Source organism: Triticum dicoccoides, chromosome 7B, assembly GCF_002162155.2.
Source record: "Triticum dicoccoides isolate Atlit2015 ecotype Zavitan chromosome 7B, WEW_v2.0, whole genome shotgun sequence".
Lineage (NCBI taxonomy): Eukaryota > Viridiplantae > Streptophyta > Magnoliopsida > Poales > Poaceae > Triticum > Triticum dicoccoides.
In genome coordinates this window covers 102,005,707-102,026,932 of record NC_041393.1, presented here as the reverse complement: position 1 = coordinate 102,026,932, position 21,226 = coordinate 102,005,707, and the positions used below count along the sequence as shown (strand labels likewise).

General features: G+C 40.6%; 2 protein-coding genes and 1 long non-coding RNA gene across 20 annotated transcripts in view; 2 read left to right on the top strand and 1 right to left on the bottom strand.

Moving 5' to 3' along the window:
• Nucleotides 1-7,690, top strand: part of LOC119337386 (chaperone protein dnaJ 1, mitochondrial-like) — a 10,844-nt gene extending 3,154 nt beyond the window's left edge. For 4 of the 5 annotated variants that reach the window (XM_037609514.1, XM_037609513.1, XM_037609517.1 and 1 more), the window contains 15 exons: nucleotides 298-381; nucleotides 471-509; nucleotides 733-903; nucleotides 979-1,020; nucleotides 1,105-1,192; nucleotides 2,090-2,154; nucleotides 2,416-2,478; nucleotides 2,545-2,617; nucleotides 3,197-3,288; nucleotides 4,384-4,455; nucleotides 5,209-5,265; nucleotides 5,585-5,633; nucleotides 5,709-5,778; nucleotides 6,732-6,821; nucleotides 7,106-7,690. In XM_037609514.1, the coding sequence (XP_037465411.1) occupies nucleotides 298-381; nucleotides 471-509; nucleotides 733-903; nucleotides 979-1,020; nucleotides 1,105-1,192; nucleotides 2,090-2,154; nucleotides 2,416-2,478; nucleotides 2,545-2,617; nucleotides 3,197-3,288; nucleotides 4,384-4,455; nucleotides 5,209-5,265; nucleotides 5,585-5,633; nucleotides 5,709-5,778; nucleotides 6,732-6,821; nucleotides 7,106-7,205 (1,155 nt within the window). In that variant the 3' untranslated portion in view covers nucleotides 7,206-7,690. Of the gene's footprint in view, nucleotides 1-297; nucleotides 382-470; nucleotides 510-732; nucleotides 904-978; nucleotides 1,021-1,104; nucleotides 1,193-2,089; nucleotides 2,155-2,415; nucleotides 2,479-2,544; nucleotides 2,618-3,196; nucleotides 3,289-4,383; nucleotides 4,456-5,208; nucleotides 5,266-5,584; nucleotides 5,634-5,708; nucleotides 5,779-6,731; nucleotides 6,822-7,068 lie in introns of all 5 variants that reach the window. The other variant, XM_037609515.1, reaches the window with a different exon arrangement.
• LOC119337385 (probable glucan 1,3-beta-glucosidase A) lies at nucleotides 7,647-12,749 on the bottom strand. The gene is made up of 10 exons (XM_037609512.1): nucleotides 11,788-12,749; nucleotides 11,588-11,697; nucleotides 11,370-11,489; nucleotides 10,528-10,707; nucleotides 10,229-10,387; nucleotides 9,959-10,128; nucleotides 9,705-9,857; nucleotides 8,832-9,184; nucleotides 8,519-8,698; nucleotides 7,647-7,794 (listed from the first exon to the last, which is right to left on the bottom strand). Exons 1-10 carry the CDS (start codon nucleotides 11,858-11,860, stop codon nucleotides 7,709-7,711), a joined length of 1,584 nt encoding a protein of 527 aa, XP_037465409.1. The 5' UTR covers nucleotides 11,861-12,749; the 3' UTR covers nucleotides 7,647-7,708.
• Nucleotides 12,750-12,909: 160 nt separating this feature from the next.
• LOC119337388 lies at nucleotides 12,910-20,989 on the top strand. Of its 14 annotated transcripts, none has more exons than XR_005163271.1 (13): nucleotides 12,910-13,157; nucleotides 13,233-13,282; nucleotides 13,358-13,453; nucleotides 13,640-13,814; nucleotides 13,951-14,033; nucleotides 14,574-14,729; nucleotides 16,296-16,353; nucleotides 17,828-18,089; nucleotides 18,416-18,532; nucleotides 18,929-19,041; nucleotides 19,472-19,658; nucleotides 20,244-20,324; nucleotides 20,479-20,989. It is a non-coding gene; the product is annotated as an uncharacterized LOC119337388 (long non-coding RNA). The 14 variants fall into 14 exon arrangements; XR_005163280.1 differs by adding an exon at nucleotides 17,175-17,422 and having other exon boundaries at nucleotides 13,358-13,814; XR_005163281.1 differs by adding an exon at nucleotides 17,175-17,422 and having other exon boundaries at nucleotides 13,358-13,814; nucleotides 16,296-16,416.
• The last annotated feature ends 237 nt before the right edge of the window (nucleotides 20,990-21,226 follow it).

The following is a 21,226-nucleotide window of genomic DNA, read 5'->3' as shown; positions in this document are numbered from 1 at the left end:
CGCCCGCACCCGAAGAAGCAGCCCGCGCCGCCCCGTCGTGCCGGGGGAAGAGCAGGCCCCGCCGCCGCCGGCGACGGTCGGGCTTCGCCCGGCCGCGCCCCCTGGCGGCGGCGAGGGAGGAGGGAGGAGGAGGGGAGGCTCGCGGCGGGCGGATCTGGGGGCCCTCGCCGGCCGCCTCACGGGTGGCGGCGCGGGGAGGGAAGGAGTAAAAATATATTTTAAGAGGCATTCCCACGGTATGGCTACTTGGTTGAAATAAGTTTTCTGATTCTAAAGCTCAAAACAATTTTCCTGTAGCTTGCAAAGAAGTACCATCCAGACACAAATAGAGGAAATACTGCTGCGAAAAGGATGTTTCAGGAAGTAAGAGACGCATACGAGGCAAGTAAGTTACCACCATGTCTTTAGCTTTGCTGTTGATTATTATGCCTAAATTAACAGTGCCATATGTTTGTTTTGTTGGCCTCTAGACTCTTCGGGATCCTTCAAAGAGACAGCAGTATGATATGGTAATAAGTTGCAACCTGCTGTTAGCACTTTATCCTCTCTCTTTCATGATTTTTTTAGTGGTAGTTTTATATTTTATTTATGGAGCAGCAACATTCCAATTTCTGTTATCTACTATTGAAAGTAAATGGCCCAGTTCATTACTTCTCAAGCTCTTTGAATTTACAATTTGAAGTCTGTGAGTTCCTGTACACATTAAGTTTATGTTATGCTGTAATACTGCAGCTATTTTCTGGAGGGTCAGCTGCAAATTCCACAAGGGGTAGGGGGGAGTTCGATGGATCCTATGAAGATCCATTTTCAAGATTCAACAAACAGAACGCCGACCCTTTTGCAGAATTCTACAGACAAAATGATGGTCCTTTTTCTAATCAGTTCTACAAAGTATTCTCAGAGGTAATTCATACCTTTCCCTTTTAATTTTACTTCAACGTTTCACATGGGAGTACCATTAATTCTCTTTCTTTTCAGGTTTTCCAGCATGATGTGGATGTACATGCCAGTGACATTGAGGTTCATTCTTCAGATTCTTCTTCTTGCATGTCTAAGTAACAACACCTTTAGTCATGAACTAATCTTATCTCTTGACTTAAGTAGATAGAGCTGAATCTGTCTTTTGGCGAAGCTGCTAAAGGATGTACGAAGGAAGTTCCCTTCAGTGCAAAGAATCTCTGTTACTCATGTGGTTAGTACATATTTAGAGATATTGCTATTCTTATTTATATTACACCTATCGCTTGTAGTAATTTTGTAGACATCTAGACATTTATGCGGAAATAAATTTGCCAGCAGAGTTAAATTCAAAGTTTCTTCTATTATATTTTGACATTTTCCTGAACTTATTTGTTTCTCTCTGGCTTTTCTATCTGGGTAGTCTGTTGTAGGCACATAGTATTGAGCTACTGTAATTCACTTGGTTTTTTCTCTAGCTTAATCAATGAAGGTCAGATTCCATTAGGTTGTCCTGGTTTGCATTCAGTTCGATGTCACATGATATAAACTACTCCTCCGTCCCATAATATAAGAACCTTCTTTATACTACACTAGTGTCCAAAACGCTCTTATATTATGGGACGGAGGGAGTAGATAATATCATCATCCATTGGTATCATGGTTTCATCTCCCCCATTACTCTTTCCAAAGCATGTCTAGATGTCAGTTGTATCTAAATGAATAGCTGATAGGTTAAATGAACTGCAAGATAGGTAGGTCTGTGTTTCTGTTTTCTGTTCTCCCGTTTGAATACTATTACGGAGGTATGCAAATTAATACTTCAATTTTCAGCAGTAGTCAATTTCAAACCATTTCCTAGTGTGGAAAATAACATATGTGGTTACTGTGGCTGTGATGTAATCCGCATGCCAGTAGATCTTTTTATTGGACATAAATTGGACTTATAACACTAATGTTGGTGATAACTTGCTTGATTATGTAACATTACAATCACATAATATTAAAATGACAATAAATGCTTGACTTAAAGCTCCAATCTTACTCTTATGTAGTAGTTACTGTCCTAATTTATCCCATGCTTATCTTGCTTTTTTTGTGAGAAAAACTCCTCATATATGTTCAAATGTAGATGGGAGAGGATACTTGGCCAATGCAAGAAAATATGTTTGCCCTTCTTGTAAAGGTGCAGGAAAAGTAAGTATTTGTTTTTATGCCTTATTTTTTTTTTTTTTTGCAAATACTCCCTCCGTTCCTAAATATTTGTCTTTCTAGAGATTTCAACAAGTGACTACAGTACATACGTAGCAAAATGAGCGAATCTACACTCTAAAATATGTCTATATACATCCGTATGTGGTAGTCCATTTGAAATCTCTAAAAAGACAAATATTTAGGAACGGAGGGAGTATCAATGAAGGGTATTGTTTGTAAGCTCTGCACTGTTGTTTTGTGCAGGTTAGTATGTATCCGTTCACATCCATTTGTACTACTTGCAGAGGCTTCGGGAAAGTGATTAAGGTATTGAGTAACATGTAAAGTTTGTCAGATTTTTTAAATCTATCTCATGCATGACGATTTTCACAGGATCACTGCCTAACATGCAAAGGTGCAGGGGTGGTAGATGGTATGAAATATGCAAACGTGATCATTCCAGCAGGTGCTGTGCAGCTAAGCTTCAATAGTTCAATTGTCTTCTGCCAACCAGCTTCTTTCACAGAAATGCCTTCATATGATTATATCTTTGGATTATTTCTGAGTTGCTTGCTCTAGAGCCTGTCTTCGTTCTAATACAATTGCCAAAATGTTATAATTTTAGACCATCCTGGAGTTATGTCCTTTGGAGGCGGATCTATCACATGCTATATTCTTGATATTTCTACCATGTTTAATACACAGAAGTTAGGGATAAAACAATTACATGCCAAAAATCCTGCTGCATCACTATAGTACGCTCATATATGTTGTTCGCGCATTAGTTCTTCCTGAAACTTGACTTGCATAGTTGGTTCGTACATTTCTTTGCGCATATAAGCTTATTCATGAGTTATGTGAAACGTCAAACATGTTAACTTTTGTAGGCTGGTAGCTGTCCTAGTTCCTAGGTTTTATTTTTCATCAGTAAGAAGGATACTGCTTCATAGTTGTTTGCAGCCGCTGCATGTTTCTTTCACTTAATTTTTTGTTAGACCGTGAATGTTGTTTTTCTCTTGACTTTACCAAAGATTTGTTTTTGTAGGAGTTGATTCTGGTGACACAATTCATGTACGGGAGGCTGGAAATAGCGGTCGACGTGGAGCCATACCTGGAAGTCTATACATTAAGCTTCGAGTGAGAATACTGTCATACTTTTAATTCTTTATTTCGTATATCCACTTATTTGTTCTGTAATACTGAGGTTCAGTGGTTCACAACTTCACATGTTTCTGCATTTTAGTTAATTGTTCAGATATACTTAATTACTTACTACTGAAAGTGCCAATCTGGAATGAAAAAAAATAAGGGTTCTAGAAGCAAATCCGATTTCGTATGAAATTGTTTCGTGACATTTGACATTCTGACCTATTTGGAACCATATTGGTTTTTAGTTAATTGAATTTGTGAACTGCAGTTATGCTACCTTTGTTTATTTAAAGATATTAAGACATAATATTTTCCCATTGAACTGTAACATCAGAAAGTATGTGCTGGCTGAGATGAACAGTAGGTGTACCTGTGTAGGGAGTGTTGCATTTCAGCATTCAATCGAACCACTTTTGCAGGGTTTCTCCTGGGGAACCATAAATAGTACCGGCTGACATCTCACTAGTTAGCTGTCTTCGATGCTAATATTGCTAGGTGTGCCTGGTGCTGCAATGTGCAGCACTAGGGCTTTTACTTAATATCGGTCACCTACCCCATCTTAGGCTTGCATTATATATTTTGCTGTAAAATGATATATTTTTTTGGGTCATATTGGGCGTGTTGGCTGTTGTATCATCTTGATATATTGATTGAATGAAAATGTCCTTTATCAAAGAAAAGGTACCTACATAAGCTCCAGCTGCTTATAGTTTATCCAATCATATGAATGTTGAGGCATTTGTGACCAGTATAATGAATTTCTGTTGCATTGTTTGATTCCTCATCTTTATGCATGTTTGATGCTACTGAACTTGGCATGCCTCTCTATAAGGTATGGTTTCGTTCTCACAAGTCACGACTAACAAGTACTCCCTCTGTGTAAACTAATATAAGACCGTTTTGTGAGGGTGTAGTTGGTTTGGTGTATGTACCAATGAATTAAAACTATCTGTACAACAGTTGTGCTGCCTGGGGGGCTATTAGCCTCCGCTGTCATAACCTTGTAGAATGATTCTGCTCTACCAGCTCTTTTATATCAAGCAATCCAGCTTTTAATTCTTCCATGAACCATGTATATCGTAGGTAGCAAGTGATCCAGTATTTGTTCGAGATGGTGCTGATGTACATGTGGACAAAAAGATAAGCTTCACACAGGTAGTAGCAAATATCTTTCAGGAACTTCTTTTGTACTGCTGTCGTACTATTTTGCTCCTTTGTAGAGCAAGCTTTTGAAGAATTGTCCTATTTCTCAGGAACTGCTTTCCTACTTCTGTGTCTTGTGACTTTATTTCCATCTGTAGCTTACAGCTTATGCCAAGATTAGTTCATACTCCCTCCGTTCCTTTATATAAGGTGTATTTGTTTTTTCAAAAGTCAAACGAGTGCAAGTTTGACCAAGTTTTGAGAAAAATATATGAATATCCACAATATGAAATTTATATCATTTGATCGATCATGAAAGGTAGTTTCATATTTTATCTATTAGGTATTGTAGATGTTTCTAGTTTGTTCTATAATCTTGGTCAAACTTTCAAACGGTTGACTTGCACGGAAACCGATACACCTTATATTCTGGAACGGAGGGAGTATAATTTATTCTAATGTCTAATTCAGGACAAATTTAGTCTGTTCAGCAAAACAATTCATGATATTCGTTTTGGACCTTTGAGAAATGCTGCACAGATGAACCTAGAGAGATGGAGGAATAAGAAATGATAGTTTGTTAGGTTTTGGAATTGGGAGACATCACTATCATTAGTTCATGACTATTACTAGTAGCTGTCAAAGTTTTAATGTGGTAGTCTTGTATTAATGTGCATTTGTTGGTGTATGTGGACATTTGAGTTTCTGTTGTTAATTGGTGCTTTGGTGTTGGGTTTTTGCTGATCATTTACCTTTCTTGCGTAGGCAATGCTTGGTGGAAAAATCGAAGTGCCCACTTTAGATGGTAAAACAGAAATTAAGGTAACAATACCTGGTGGGAAAAAGACATACATGTATTCCTACTGAGAAAATGTCAAAAGCACTTCAAACTTCTGTTATCATGATATCTTGTATTTTTCATACTAGCTTAATTAGGCACTTAACCTCCCTGCTGTTATTTTAATGCTTCTAGAGTGGACCGTTTCTAGTTAGAACATCTGGGTCTGGCATGGCTAGATATTTCTTTTGAGAAGCATGTAGCCATCTATTTGTTGAGTGGACATGCTTTTAAGTTCTAGAGAATATCTCTCCCCCCTCTATTTGTTACTTTAGTTGACATTTGTTGTTATTTATTTTTCAGATACCCAAAGGAGTTCAACCAGGGCAAGTTGTCGTTTTAAGGGGGAAAGGTAGGTTATGCAAATAAACTAATTTAAGTCAGCAGTTTGCTTATGGTCAAGTGCTAACGATAGTAATGTTATCAGGATTGGAATTACCAAACCAGGCAGGATATTTCGGAGACCAACATGTCCGTTTCAAAATACATTTTCCATTGTAAGTTGCTTGTATTTTTCTTGATGCCCTTTTTACAGACATTACCCATTGCACTGTTTTGTACAGTGCTATTCTACTTTGCTCATGTATTTGTCCATGAGGTTAAAATGGTTATGTTCGATTCCCTTTCAACTTGCATTCCACGAGAATGGCTTTGCTAATACATTCGGCTTCCATCATATGAAGCAAAGCATAGGATGCAATAGATATTCTTCTGGACTGGTTGTGGTAACATGAAGTCAAACTTGTAAGAACATTGTGTTATACTAGCGAGTTTAACTTGCTAGTACTTAGTAAGAGCCATGACATTACTGAGCCTAACCTAGTTACACCTCTTTGTACCATTAATGGTATTAGGTTTTGTGACGGGCAGGATATGAACACTCAGAGTGAAAATATCGTAGTGTGACTTGTGTGAGTAGATTGTTCACATTTCCCTAATGCTTTTGGTGATCTGGTCGGCGCATGGAACTAAAGGAAATGAATGTTAAAAGGAACTTGAACTCTGCCTTAGGTGGAAGTAGAAATCCTAGAGGTTCAGTTAATGGCTTTCAGTAAACACTGTTTGAAAGGGATGATTGAGGCCCCATGATAGTATTAATCCAGCGCTCTGCTAATTTGCACTCCCTCCGTTCAGAAATAAGTGACGCTGTTTTAGATTTCCGGACGGAGGAAGTAGCTTTTATCATTCTATAGGCAGACCACTGGTTATTGAGCTACAATAGTGATGAGACACAACATTCGTTAGCACTTAACGCTTCAATTTGGTTTCTGCTTAGCTCTTGCTTTTCTGTTTAGTTTACGCTAAAGCTTAACTTTTAAGTTTGGCGCATTCAAATGGCCTTACCCTTAATCCTTTGCTTTTTCTGTGCAGTATTTTTATGCTATAGTATATGTCATCAGTACACTCCTCTTTTGTTAGATTTATGACAATATCAATTTTTAATCTGCAGGAAGGTTAACGAACGTCAGCGTGCACTGTTGGAAGACTTTGCAGCAGAGGAAGCCACGAAAGAACAGAGTTTTTTTGCAACAGGAAACTGGTAATCTATTGCCTCGTCATTTATTCCGATTGTCTTTGACCATCATGGGAAGTTCATGAGATATAATTGAGAACTGCACGCTTAGTTAATGTTCATGCACTGATTGATGTGCTGACTCTACCTTATCCTGATCGCTGTAGCCTGGTAGGCCTGGCGTGCAAGCAAAGTTTCATCTGTCGCACAACATTCGTCGTTCTGTTTTATAGCTTGCATCATATGGTAGTAATAAAGATGAAATTTCGAACAGGCTTTACGAGCAGCTATCTACTGGTTGAAACTTACAGGTTGGAGCTCATTGCTGAAAATATGAAGAGCCAAAATTTCATGATCGGGCTTGGCTTTGTCATGCTGATTTATCTCATGCTGAGCAAGACTCTGAGTTAAGGCTTCGGAACTATGCGGTGATATCAAGCAGCGGTGACATCAGAAACTGAATGGGGCGTTAGTATCTGGTCAAGCTTCTTATTTGGCCACGAGAATTCACAATTTTGGAGCTGCGGAGAGGAGGATTACTAGTTCCCGTGGAACAGATAAGTCATACGGAATGATTTATGAGTTATCCTTCTTGGGGAGGTGATCACAAAAGTTGCGTGGAGTTTGTTTTTGACTCTTCAATAAGCTAAATTATTGTTAAGGCGCTCCTTAAAAGTACACTAGCAATCGTGTACATGCAATACACGTAGATGTTAGATAGGATATTAGTTGCAAGCCAATGTTCCATGTAATATTAATTACGCGCTAAACATTTTGATGCTCAGCAGTAGAGCAATTTAGGTCATTAGATTGACATGGTTTGATGACCCTTTGGGCCTTTGACATTTGGAGTTGTCTTTGACGCTTCAATAAATCTTCCTGTCAAATGTGGACTATTTTTTTTTGCCATATGTCTATTGTATCAACGTCAATAACAAAAGATACACAAGACATCCTGCCACAAGCATCATGTAATTTGCTCTTTGTAATGGCGAACCCCCTACAGAAGAAAAGATGTATCATGTTAAACTCACCTGACATGGAGAATATATTGAATCAAACTGCAAAAGGAAATAATAACAGCATTAAGCAGCACGACTGTCAATAAAATAGCAGAGGATGCTACACTTCTACATTGCTAGCTTGGATGCAAGTGGGTCAGCCCATCGGGTAACCTCAGGTAGTTACGGCCATGTTTGGAACAAAGGAAAAACTTAGGACTCTTCAAAAAAAGAGAGGAAAAACTAAGGAATTTCAAAGGATATGATTCCTATAGAAAAATATTCCCTTGATACATTTTGGAATAAAGGAACTGGTATCCTACATTCCAATGGAACATGCCATAACCTAGAAATTTTGGAGGAAAACAAACTTGAGGTTCTACCTCATGTATTCTTCTCTTTGTGTCTACACTTTCTTCGTTTTCCCCGCATGACACCCAAGTGACAATTTTAAAGTTTTCCCAAGTGAATTTTTAAATAAATTCTATGGTTTTAATTCCTACGTTTTTTTTCTTATTCCTATGTTTTGGGTTCTTCCGTTCAAAACTGGGCCAAATAATTTTATTTTTTGGAAGATGCTTCCAATTTAACCGATGGCTTACGCTGATTTAGTATCGTAGGGAGTAGCAGTCGATCGGCCCCCCGCGCCGGGTTGTTCCCGGCTCAGCCTCGATTGTGTTTAAGTGACTGTAGTTGAAGGCAGCTGAAGAACAAACTGCTTACCAATAAGAAGATACCTATTCCTTACGTTCCATTCATAATCCCAGTGCACGCTGTTGCACCTGACTGTCCAATAAGACCAGCCAAAGGAGGCTTCTCCGAAGACCTCCAATTGAGCTTTTCCAAAAGATCGGTATTGAATCTGTGAAGCATTTGCCGCATTCCATTCATTCACCCACTCTCCTGAGGAATTGACATAGTAAAGTCTTTATAAAGAGAAGGGTACACTGAGAAACACCTACAGTTAAATGATAGACCAAAATCCAAATGACCTGTCTGAATTTTTACGCAAGTTGTAATAGTATGCAGCACGTACCGACAAAAACAAGAGGTCCATTTGCGCTGTTCAAGGCCCGCACCTGAGGCAGTCTCTTTTCGTAAACGAACCGTATGTTCTCTGTTGCATTAAGCTTCTCATAATAAGGATCAAACAGATTGTAGTAATGCAAGTCAACAACAGTGTTAGTTGGGCCCAGATCAGCCTGATAAAGCTCCATTGGGTCTGCATTCCCTATCCTCTGGCAGAATATAACATAAGCTGTCTCCGAATAACTTCGTACAATTTTGTAGCCTCTTTTGTAATACGACACTAGAGTGTCTAGTGGGACTGCTCCTGCAGAAGGCTCGTTCAGAAGCTCAATACCTAGAAGCGAGGAATCGTCTGCATACCTGCAGATAAAGGACAATATGGCTTGTTACTTTGTTAGAACTGAGAAAATTGTGATAGATAGAATCTCGTTTTTCATGTGAAAAATAATGTCGGTGAATCCAAAACATGGCTCTTCACTTTCATGTATCTCCTCATTAGTGAACGGATCAGACATTGTTAATTTTGTTAACATGTTTTCCGAAGTTGCCTTTTCTCCCTTATTCTAGTGACCAAGAGTACATATTGTTGAAAAATGAGTAATGCCAAGTTGCACAAACGCCTATGGCTGCCCATTGTCCACCACCTTTTATTTGTAAGATCTTTGAAGGATGAGAGAAATTAATCTTTCAAAGATCTATTGAGAATGAGAACTGAAAGTCTATTTTCCAACTTGGTGATGCCTTTGTTAACTTTCGTGGCCTGATGTCACCAATGGCATCATCAAGAAATGTTTTGTCCACACAAAGGAAAAATTTCGTAACTAGGAAATAGAGTGAAAGAGTTTCATTTTTTTAGGGAGAGTGAAAGAGTTAATGTTACCTTTGAGCTAAAAATTTAATGACATCCAGAGTTTTCTGTATGTTAACCTCTGAAGGCCAATCTACTGAACCATCCCTACTAGCACTGTGCTCCATTCCGTTTTGAGATCCAGGAGCCGCATGAAGATCGATGATGCACTTCAAGCCATAAACCCTGATCTCAAAATCAGATCCACCATATGGTGCAGTCTCAAACTTTAAAAGATTTTTTATTGTGGGAGTAACAATCAAGGACAGTTTAGGGGCTAGACCTACTGTGCCCAGTAGAATGCTCTATCAAGGTTCTCAAGGGAGCCACCAATAAATGGAGCGGGTGGATCAGGATCATACGCAATCCACCATCCAACTGGAATCCTGACCGCATTTATACCGTTTTGCGAGAGGATAAGGAAGTCATTTCCAGTAACAAAGCTCTTTCGGTGTTCCTGCAAATTGTGTAAAATAGCAAATGAATGCTTGTATGGGATAAAACTCTGCACCACAGACTGGGAGGAGGTGACACAACTCTGAAATTATAAGACTTACAGTCAAGACTGCTTTTGCCTGCGCAGGTCCATACCCATTAGCAAGCTGGTAATCTCCATGCAAGTTGTTGGCAGCTATTGTCATTTGGAATGTTGCCATATCATCACCCCATCCAGGTTGGGACCGATAGTTTGAAGTAAGCTGATTGTTGTTTGTGACCTGAATAATGGAGTATACATCAACTTTCCTGGTTGCAATGCTGAAGCTTTAGTTAATTAGTTTCATTTCCATAGAAAGGAGTCTGATGAGAGTGCATAACTGCTGACATCTGAAGATCATATCGACAGCATAATCAATACCTGCAAATAGCTCCCGTTTACAAGCTTGATGTGAAGCATAGTATTATTTCGTTCGATATAAAATGTTTCGGAGTCTCCTGGTGAATCTGCAGTTGCTGATATCACATTCTGATTACTCGCTGTTAAGAACTGACCATTAAGGCACCGGAACTGAAATTCACTATCAGAAACTCTCCACAGCTGAAAATAACGCCAAGACAAATGCAGTTAGGAACAAACTAAGATACGATTGTTTTATTTGAGTATATGTTTCTTTTCCCTCAAGTAAGATATATTTATTTCTCACTAAGATGGAAGACAGCTCTAGAGGACAAATGTAAAAATAGTGAACTCGTGCAGTTTACTAGAAGTGCACCTTCTTCCACTGGGAAACACACACACACACATAGTACAATTCAGCCATCTGCATATTACCAAGCAGTATTTTTCCCCCCTGACCTGTGTAAAAACAGTTCAGTTTTCCCCTTAAGCCCTTGGGTACTACATGGGTCCTTAAACTTCGTGACAGTTCTAAATTAACTAGGTCTTCCTGAGCCACGTTGGTGAGGTTTTTTTTCCCGGGCACGTTGGTGAGTTAAAGACCTGATGATCTTTAGGAACCCGAATATTGTCTTTGAAGGTTGAAGAAAATGCTACTCTGTATTGCATTTTCATCTCAGTTCTTTACAGAAGAACAAAAATGGAGCGCTTGAAAAAACAATGAGGGCCTAAATGTTGATGCGAATGTATCTATTCAACGTTGTTTTCTCCAAGATATCCAACAGACAAGATACGATAGCATTCAGCTTCCCAAACAGTTCACTTTCATTACTCCAAGAAACCACTTTCCTTTGACAGTTTACCTTGAAAGTCTCCCATGTAGAAGCAGCATCCTGGTCCACGTTCACATTTCCACCGCCACCGCCAACTGCACTCACGTACTTCTGGAGGGCAACAGACTTGAGCTGCACCTGCACGCCATCCTGAAGCGAATCCGATAGCCACATCACGAGAAGGCAAAGCAAAATGCACAGCACTATATAACAATCATTTGGGTCCGAGAACAAGAGAGAGGACCTACCAGCATGTCCCCGTTTGGGATGCCATCAAACAAGGAAGGCTTGATCCACCCCTCCACCACCAGCCAGCCTCCCAAGTTCACCGCCCTGACCTTGGTGAAGTCGTCCTTGTCTGCAAAGACAAAGCACAGCTTACCCACCACCGCCAAGACGGCAAGAACAACCGCATCCATTTAAGCAGTCCCCACTGAGCAATTCTGACCTGACGATGAATGTGACAGTTGGAACACGCACAGAAGACCAAAGATCAGGACGCCCGCGCGAGGGAGCGCCATGTCGGCAATACGTCGAACAGATGGCGTGCGCGGGGGCTGGGGCAGGGGAGGAGGAAGTGGGGCTTGTATAGAGCGAAAGGGACGGGAGATTCCAAGCCCACCGGGGGCGGACACCGAGAGGGGTGCGGCATGGCATGGCTGGGGAGGCAGGGAATCTCGCCTTTTGCGCAGTGCTGTTATACCTTCCTTATCGCCAAGTTCATCCTAAGCAATGGTGGAGACGCAAACGAGTGACGAGCACCGCCGCGCCACGCCGGCAGGCAGGCGGCTCGCTTTCGCTTGGGCTGCTTTCTGCCGGTAGCTCGCGGCGGCGGTGCGTTGCTGTCAGGTACCTGACGCAGGTCGCCATATACTATTCAGTAAACGGCAACGCATCTTCAGTTAACGCTTCGCGACTATCCGACGGCCGTCGTCGCTCCATCAGCTGTTAGCGTCGCTCGGCGGCTGTGATCGCTCGGACACTATTTACTATCCAGTTGTCGTAGTTACTGTGTCTGTCTTTTACCGTTGGGCTAAATCCAGCCTCTATTCCTGCCTTGGGATGTCTTGGCCATCACGAATTGATTGTTGTGGCACGATTGGTACATATCGAGAAATAAGGATTCAGACGCTTACCGAACGCTCTCAGCGATTAGCGATTTCTGGCCGTTGGATCAATTTGCTTGATGCGTTTCAGACCGTTCGATCGATGCGGTGAAAAATTCTGGCCGTTGGATCGCCCCCCGCGCCTGTAGCAATGAATAGTTACTGCCCTCTCCCGGTCTCTCTCACTTCGCGGACTCGTTCCGGTCTCGCTGCCGTGTGGGGTAACCAGCAGATGGGGCCCGCGTGTCATTTGCTTGGGCTGGGGCGCGTCCCGTGCGGCCCGTCGGCGCGGTCCAACGGTAAAAGATCTCATGCCACCGCCGAAATTCCCGTCCCCCGCCGAGGGCATTTTAGTCATTTCGCGTCTAGGTCAACACTTGCCGTTTTGCGATTCGCTGCTTCCTCCCCCCAATGAGTGTAGGGTTCGATCTCTCCTCACTCTCTTTCTTCCCCGCACGTCTCTCTCGGGAGAGAGCTGCCGCCGCCGCCAGTCATCCTCCTCGCCTCTCCTCCTCCCCATAGGCCCCCATCAAGCTCGCGCTCACTGCTCTGGGTCGCGCGCCGCCGCGCCCCCGGTCAACTCTGCACGGGCCGCCTCCCTCCTCCTCCTCCCCATCGGGATCGGGCAGGAGGAGCGCAGGCTCGGCGCCGGCCCTCGCGAGTGAGGTAGGACGCGCGCAGGAGGGAGCGGCGGAGCAAGGTGGGGCCGGTGGTGAGCTGCCTTTCCTCTTCTCGCGTTGGTTTTCCACGCTGCTCTTAGTTGATCTGTGATCTTGTTTGCGTGGAGGTCTCTGTCAATCTGCTGTTGTGGTTGCTATTGTGGTCATCGATTTGCAGGTATATGTGTATGTCTGCACTCTTCTTGGCTGCTAGCTTCTCCTCACCTCTGATTTGCCCTTGTTTTCCTCGCAGACTCGTCTGCTGTTGCCGGTGCCCTGACTTGCTCTGCTTTTAGACTAATACGTCTATAGATTTAGATACTTGATGTTATATATTGCTAATTTGCAGGTATAACTCAAACTTGATAATCTATAGATTTAGATACTTGATGTTATATATTTTTCTCTGGTCTCCTGAATGTTGGTGCTGATTAATACGTAGTATTAAATGTATGCATCTTTCTCATTCTGAAAATTTCCCTGCTTTCCTGACCATCAAATGTCTATTGACCATTGTTACTCTTGCCTGGAGTAGTCTGTTACACTTATCAGGCCTAGGCAGGGCATTCACACTACCGAAAAGTTTGGTTTCAGTAAGACTTAATCTGGTAACCTATTTTGTCCTTCTCTTCGCGGTTTGGGAGAGATACCGCAGAGAAGACCACCAGAGAAATGGTCGTCCCGGACCCAGACTATCATCGCTATACTTGGTGAGCTCTAGAGGTAGTATATAGAACATCTCTATTATCTGGAAATGTACTTCTATGTCAAACTGAAAAAAGATATTTGTTGTCTGGTAGGCCGGTAATATGTCCATCCATTAACCAGTACTTTGTCGTAATGCAGGGATATATGGTGTGTCTGCATATGCATAAAATGTTCTTGTCGCTGCACCTGTAGACCTACTGGGGCTGCTTCTCTTGTTTCAGGTTAGTCTACCCTGACTTGCTCTACTTTTAGACTATCTGTTTGAGTTATAGCTAAAAACCATGTATGATTGTATTATATTCTACGAGTTTTTTTCCTACAGTGCATATGTAACCAAACATGTATGGTGGTATGTGCTCATTAATTTCCCTATAGTTCTACCACACTACACAATGTGCATTCAGTACACATTATGGTCGTTGTCGATAAAGAGGTAACTAGCTGTCTATAGTGAAGTTCGGCTAAATATGTTCACTTGGTCCATTTGTTAGTTCCTCGGTCCTCCTGACCGCAACCGAATAGTCTTTTGTTATTTTTCATTGTAGCTCAGCTCTGTATGCTCCTATTTCTCAAGTGGGAGTAGTGCTGCTTCCAAGAAATAGGTCTCTGTATGCTTAATGCATGTACCTGGATTCCCTTTTATGATGACAATAATGTTTATGCACTTCTAATTCTACACAACGTCAAATAATAGAGAGTAATCCATTTTTGTATATGTGGACTCATATTGTACCTAATCTGGAAAAAAATTTAAATGACAGGATTGCAAAAAGGTGTCGGCTTGAGATTGACCACATCTGTTGTATCTACCTGGAGGCCGGCTCTCTCAGTTCACTCAAGAGCATCTTTGTTCCGCTGTAGATGAAAATGTAAGATGCCAGAGCCACGACGTGAGTGCGTCTGCTTCCCCTTAGGAGGTAAGGCAGCGGATGTTATTTTGAGGACGTGGTAGTATGAGATGCGTTCCTGAATCTATCTCTCTTTTATGCACTAATTGACTTTGTGTTAGCATTTGGTTTCAAGAAATGTCATTGTACAACCTGGCCAATTCTTGGTGCTAATTGTTTCATCCTCTCGTATTTTAAGTTTGCGAATTTAAGGCTCTACAATCATACAAAGGCAAACATTCATGTGGATTTGGATTAAGTGTGTGTCCTTTTCATTATTTGAATTAATGAGTGCTCACAAAAAAAGGATTCTTGACTTGCCATAAATTCAAATAAGGATTGAATATATTTGTAGTTAAACCATTCTTGCTCAGGTTTCAGAATTCTCAATCCATATTTCTGTGCAAATATCAATTCTTGATAGGTTATTCAGTAATCTGGCACATGTTCGTTTCTCTATATATCATCAGTATTAAAGTTCATACATGATACGTTATATTCTCGTCTTTAGAACATTAAAGTTCATACATGATACCTTATCATCAGTATTAAAGTTCATACCATGTTCTCCTGCTTAGTCTAAATCAGATAGGGACTTTAAACATATTCAGTTTAAATAGTGACAGGCATCCTCAAGTACATGTAAAACCATGGCATCCTCAAGCCAAGGCGCGTGTTCTGCCAGTGTTGTTCAAATTTAAACTGTTGTCATAAACTGTTGTCGACGGCTTTGAAGTATTTGGATTGAGGATTATGGAGATAATTTTGGTTGAGAACTATAACTGAATTAAACTAGAAATACGCTACAACACTTGGGGTAGGATTCAACGTATCATATGGAATGGTAGATGTTAATTATTCAAGGTGGATGGTCCACTAAAACTATTGCTTAAATGATTCATTATTGGTAAGTTGCATGCTTTGTTAGTCGATTGGGTATATTTAAGTCACTGGATTTGTTCTATATTTTCTAGCAGTTTTTTTACTTGCAAAAAATAAATGGCAAATAAAATTCCAATTAGATATCTATGAAGTGTTCTAAAAAAGGCTATGAACTGATTGTGTGGACTTGGTATGGGAGAAGGCCTGTTGATGGTTGTCTACATTTATATATTAGTATCTTATCTATTATATTTTAATTTGTATCCATGGGTTTCTCCAAATATTTGTATGTACTGGGAGTGGAGGTTTCCATGACTATTGAGCATTGATCGGTTAGAACAACTGATGAAGAATGGAGCCCTTTGGTTGGAATTTCTTATATAACTTGCGGCGTCGTAGGTTCCATAGAATTTGTTAAGGAAAGTGCATCGAATAGAAATGGCTTTTGCTAAGAGAACAGGGTATACTTTTTGTGATGCATGGCGGGTTGTCCTTTTAGCTTCTTAGTCATTGTGTATGGATGGTTTGGTTAATGCCGGTTTTAATCACTGACATGATCTTGGAGGTTTGGTTCAAGTAAAAATATCATGTCATGTTACCAGCATAGATGCTATTTTCTTATAACTACCCATTAATAATGAAAACCTATCTATGATCTGTTGGTCTGATCCATTTATTCTTTTTTTATTTATGTGATGACTTTTCTGATTACAGGAAGTTGAAGGTGTTACCATTCATGGACATGGAACAGAAGCTGCCCAGATATCTGCAGGTCAACCCTTTTTCTCCTCTTCGTTTCCAGGGCTAGGTCCACTGTTGAATGGTGATATGATTGGTATGCAGTTTGGCCAATGAGGACCTTTTGTTTCTTGTCTTTTTTCTGGTAAAGGGAGTATTATTCTCTTTGCTTTTTTAGTGGAATGTGCCTCTATGCCTTTTGTTCCTTGCCTAGATCCTGGTAGGACCTGCAATTGTCGTTTCTTTGTGCATGGAATGCTGGTGGTTTTGTTCCGTTGTGCATGAAAGGCTGGCTTGTTTGGAATTAGTGGGCTAGCTAGGTTCCAAGAGGGATGTTTGTTTATATTGATTGGTCAGATTGACCCCAAATCTCCAGGTTGGACGTGAAGGTAATCGCTTGGCTATGAGTGTTTTTGGTTTCAAAGTGTTTTGTGAATCAGGGCGCAATGCAATTGCAAAAATTGGACTGCAGAGATGGTACTCACTTTTGCCATGACTGCATTTGCAGAATTAGTAATATATAGCTCTTGGGAAAGTAAAGTGCGTATACATATAATCTGAAACTGGTGTGGTTCTTTCAATCCTACCTTGTTACTGTTGAGACACACCATAGAGCATGTTATGCAAAGAGTATTAAAATTTGTAAAGCGCAAAGTATCCACTCAGGTGCAACTAGCTGATGCTTACAAAAGGATTGCATTGTTGCTTGATTTTTGTCATACTAAATTCTGATATGGGCGAATAAAGGCTAGGTACAGAAAGAAATAATAAGTAAGAAAATTAATTTTATAATTGTTGATTACAAGCATGCATCTGTATGGATTTATGAGATTCATAAAATTTTGACTGTAGCAGAAGATATGACATAAAGAAAGCTGAACCACTACACGTGGGGAAATAGAAGATGATCCTGTATGTTTGGCTAGCCTGAGTGACACGATAAGTTCCTGAGAGCCTTGTGTCAGAACATAGTAAGGTTGCAAAGAAATGCAAGACAAACACCATGAAAATCTGATAGAGAGCACTAGAGTTCCAACAACAAAGGAAACAACTGACTCACTATATATTTGCTTCATCAGTACAGAATCTGTACAACGCAAATGGTAATCTCACAGAGAGAACTAGAGTTTTTTTCCTGAATTATGGCTACCCTTTATAGTAGTAATGCTAATTTGAGTCGATATATCGGTGTTCCGTACCATCCTAAAAATGCGTCTCTGGTGACAGTCATAGTTCTTAATTTTCATTGGTTCCTATATGGTTTCTGAATATTTGATGTTCTGAATATTAAGGAATTACTTACTTTCTAAAATATGTGCATATCCAGTTATCATCATTGAGGGAATCAATTGGCATAATTTTAGTGTGTACATATAGTTGATTAATATTCAAAATGTCATGCTATGCATGGGGTTTAGTTTTGCATCTTGCTTGCCTCTGTAGTTTTGCTTGCTTAATGGTCCTACTCTATTGAGTGTTGCAATGCTGACAAGTGTAAGCTGCATCAGGTCACCTGCGCACGATGTGTCCATTTGATTCAAATTTTGAAACATGAGAGCTGGAAAAGCAGAGGCTGGATTACAAAAACGGCAGCAGACTGGATGCTGAAGTTCATCTATCCTCCATTGATCCTTTGATGTGTACACATATAGAAGCGCTGAAGACTGTTCGGTGACTGATGTGAAGCAAAGTTCAATGGCTCCTTCAGTGCTATATAGAGTTGGATCAGCCATTCCGCAGTCGATGCAATGTTCGAAGCACTAAGCAGAGGTATTGTCATGTGGTTTCTGATTGCTTATCTGAACAAAAAAATCTGACTCGCTGTTTTGATTCAGCAGCATTCCTTTTCAGATAATATAGGAGAGTGGAAGGTTCATGCTCATTTTTCTTTTTTGTATTTTTTCTTGTTCATACTTGTACTATTTATTCTTGCAAATCTGTACTATTGAAATAGAAAAATCATCTTGTGTTGTTCAGACCCGTATACTTATTCATGCAATATGTGAATGAATGCTTATATTGGCATCCTGCTGTAGAAAATGGTTAGCTTAGCAGCAACTATTGTGTCTTCTAATTATGTCGCCTCAAATTTGTAGGAACGCTATTGCTGCTTTCGAAATGCTATTGGATCTTATAAAGATTTTTGGACCTGTTATTCATTCAACATTGTCAGCTAGCTCACCCATTGGAGTAGAACTTCAAGCCGAACAGAGGTATGCTCTCCAACTTTACTCCGGGAAGGGAACTGAGTGTTGCTAAGAGAGATGTTTAAAAAACTTGTGTTGCTACAAGCCACTAAGGAACTCGGTCTGAGGTGGCGAGTTGGTCGCGAACTTATGTTTTGCTTATACTGGTCTTGTCCCTGATAAGGGTGTGTATCGAGTGTTTGCCAATTTAGTTCTGGCATGTTGAGTCCATGGACAAGTATGGATTATTCTCTTTAGCTTTAGCCAATTTAGGAGGCAACCATTGTTTTCCTGCACATTTGCATATAGTTTCAGTCGCCATGATAGTAAACTTGCTCTCAACGACTCCGATCTTACAAAATGTTAGGTCTCCTTAGTTCCAAATATGGTTTTACAGGTTCTAAATTGTTTCTTTGATGCAAGGTGCCATGTTGTGGATAACAAGGAGATTATCAAGGTGGAGCGGCGGTGAGTATGGAGCCCATAATCATCAGTTCATCACCATGAAGCAGAAGAAATGGTATAGCTTTGCCATGGTGAGGCTCTCACCTTCTTTGTGAGTCCTTTGTTGATATGCTCGGGCTTAAGACTGCTTTTATGTCATCAAGGGTAAGGCAAGCATGAAAAATGCTCCGGTCGTCTATTATATCTTCTATGCATTTTTGTATGTGGCATCAGTATTTATTCAATGGTTCTGATGTTTCTGTACAAAGCTGGAAATGGATAGATAGTACTATATATTAATATTGGTTGACCATAGAGTAGGTACACGTAGGTTTCCTTGGTAATGTAAAGCTGCAGATAACCAAGGTCTTCTGAAAATCAGAAACTACTGTACCAGTTTTTCATGTCTCGGTGAATCTGGAACAACCTTAATAATTATTCACAATTGCATGTAGTCTTTCCTCTGCTCATGTCCTAGCTGTCTGCTGTGTGTCTTTTCCTGATTCGTTTGTCGTCTTGCAGCTGGACTTTGGGAGCCGCTGCTCCTCGGCAACAGGAGGTACAGCCGCTGCCACCACTCCTTCACAGCGACGCAGGCCAGCGACGAGGAGGCTCGCAATGGTGGGGGACCCATAACCATCCGCCAGAGAGGAGAAAGGCATACCCACCCCTTTTAATGATTGAAATGCAGGTCCAGGGAAAACATCTGGTTAGTCTGCTTGCTGTTCTGGACATGAATCTCGCGTTTGCTTGAGTTTCAGATCTAATGGGAACTGAAACTAGCTCTTAGGATATAAATGTTCTTGTATAGTTTCAGTTTCATGTACCTTTTTATTGATAATATTAAGGATATGCCTCTAAGATCTGTTTGCCAATTTACAAATGTGTTTCCATGCTTCTCTGTCTTCATGTACTGTGGTCTTTTCTATTCACTACTCAAAAAAATGGAGTACTATGTAGCCATCTCATTCCAGATTTTTTGCCACTTGTGTTGCTCGCACTACTAAAATATTTTAGTCTATATGGGTTTTCAGAATGGCATGGTTGTAACTGTAATCTTCATTGTTAGTCAAAGTACTTATATTGTTGAAATATTGTGGTTCTCTATGAATATCAATTCTCATTGGGTGACTGAATTAGACTCTGGCACGAACTACCATATTATGGTTATGTACCAAAATAAAATCTGCTTTAATCTAAGCTCTAAGACTACATGAACTACCATATTTTCTCATTTGTTGGCTAGAGTAAAAAAATAGGGGCATGCTCTAACAGTGGCACATTTTATTTGCAGCACTACTGTTGGGCCAATTGATGCTAGGTGTACATTGAGATGTTTCAGAAATAGATCCTTGATGCCGAACATAGTGCAATGGTGAGATCCACTTATTTATGATGTTAAGGATGATTGTTAGGCTGGCATGTGGAGCTGTAATAATAAGCTATGAGAAGGTCGATGCGTGAATTATATTCTCACTGTAAATAAAACACACTGAATTCTTTTGTTGACATGATATGTCCATCGGCAGGTCCTCACATCACAACACCCGAGCAAGGCTGGCAAGGCTTGCTCGCCATGGCCTACCACATCGGCGAGACGGGGCGAGCATGTGATCACCATCAGCAGTTCCTTCGTCACAACACCTGAGCGAGCGAGATGTTCAGACAAAGTTATATGTTACACTGCTATTGACATATGTCATAGATGGACAGTACATATCGTTTCTCTCCATGTTATAATTTCTGTGACCTCGGCATTTGAAAGACATGTCATCCGAATTGTCTATCATAACTGAACCATTACTATCACAAGCATCTTACTTTTAGAATTCATATGATGGTTCAGTTATCTATATTATGTGTGCCATTTGTTACCTCTGAAATATATATTATGTGTGCCCTGTCATGTTGGTTTATTTTTGGTGCCAAAATGCTGCTGAGCATTTGGTGTGACTGATTGCACTGCCCATTTAGTGTTGTTTGGGCATATGCCATGTATTGGACACAACCATGTTATCTATAAAGGCAATTTTCTGCTTATATGCATTAAACTGATCCATTCTTGGCAACTTTTCTTGCAATAATATATACTTTGTTTATACGCTTGGATAATGGGTTGAGTCAGGCACCACGCGCCAAGGCGCGTTTCCTATCTAGCAGTATACGGTGGCAACGAAGGGAGATGTTGTTAGAACCTCCACGTACTACTTTTGTAATTTTTAGGTGCTACTTCAAATTATGGGGTTGTTGTATCCAGTGGCGGAGCTAGGATTGAGT